Raw genomic sequence first — 467 nt, 5'->3', positions numbered from 1 at the left:
TGAACCATCTTGTGTTGATGTATCCTTCCCCCAGGCCTCCACTGTGTCTGAAACCTTCACCACCTGGAAGACCCACGTGAATAAAACCACCCACCGTACTCTGTGAACATTGTCTGATGTATAAACTTCTATCAAAGCTAGACTTATATATATATATATAAACAATCAACCTTTCAAAAAGCAGCATTTTAAAGGTAGTTCAAGTGCAAGTAGTTCCGGCAAAGACTGGATCACAGTCACTTCATAAAGTAGTTATATTATCGTATAGCTTACACTCTGCACTCTAGTGGAACCTCATCCCTTATCAATCTAATACTGAATAATTTTCTCCACATGTACACACCCATCCGCCTGGCCACACCCACATCCGCTCCTCTACATAAACGGGGTCGTGGCCATACTAACAGCTCCTTCCCTATTTTCACCACCGAAAAGTGACTGTATACACCACTTTAGTTTGATGACGA

The 467-nt window shown here is 42.0% G+C and overlaps 1 protein-coding gene across 1 annotated transcript in view; it reads left to right on the top strand.

Annotated features, from left to right (window-relative positions):
* tanc2a (tetratricopeptide repeat, ankyrin repeat and coiled-coil containing 2a) overlaps positions 1–106 on the top strand; it is a gene marked incomplete at its 3' end in the record, with an annotated part of 261579 nt that extends 261473 nt beyond the window's left edge. Inside the window, 1 exon segment of the mRNA XM_084329297.1 lies at positions 35–106. Coding sequence (XP_084185423.1) covers positions 35–106 — 72 coding nt within the window.
* Between the last annotated feature and the right edge of the window lie 361 nt (positions 107–467).

The sequence above is a fragment of the Notolepis coatsorum genome, assembly GCF_963971535.1.
Source record: "Notolepis coatsorum genome assembly, chromosome: 14".
NCBI lineage: Eukaryota > Metazoa > Chordata > Actinopteri > Aulopiformes > Paralepididae > Notolepis > Notolepis coatsorum.
The sequence above is the reverse complement of the archived record's forward strand: the minus strand, read 5'-3'. Positions and strand labels throughout refer to the sequence as shown.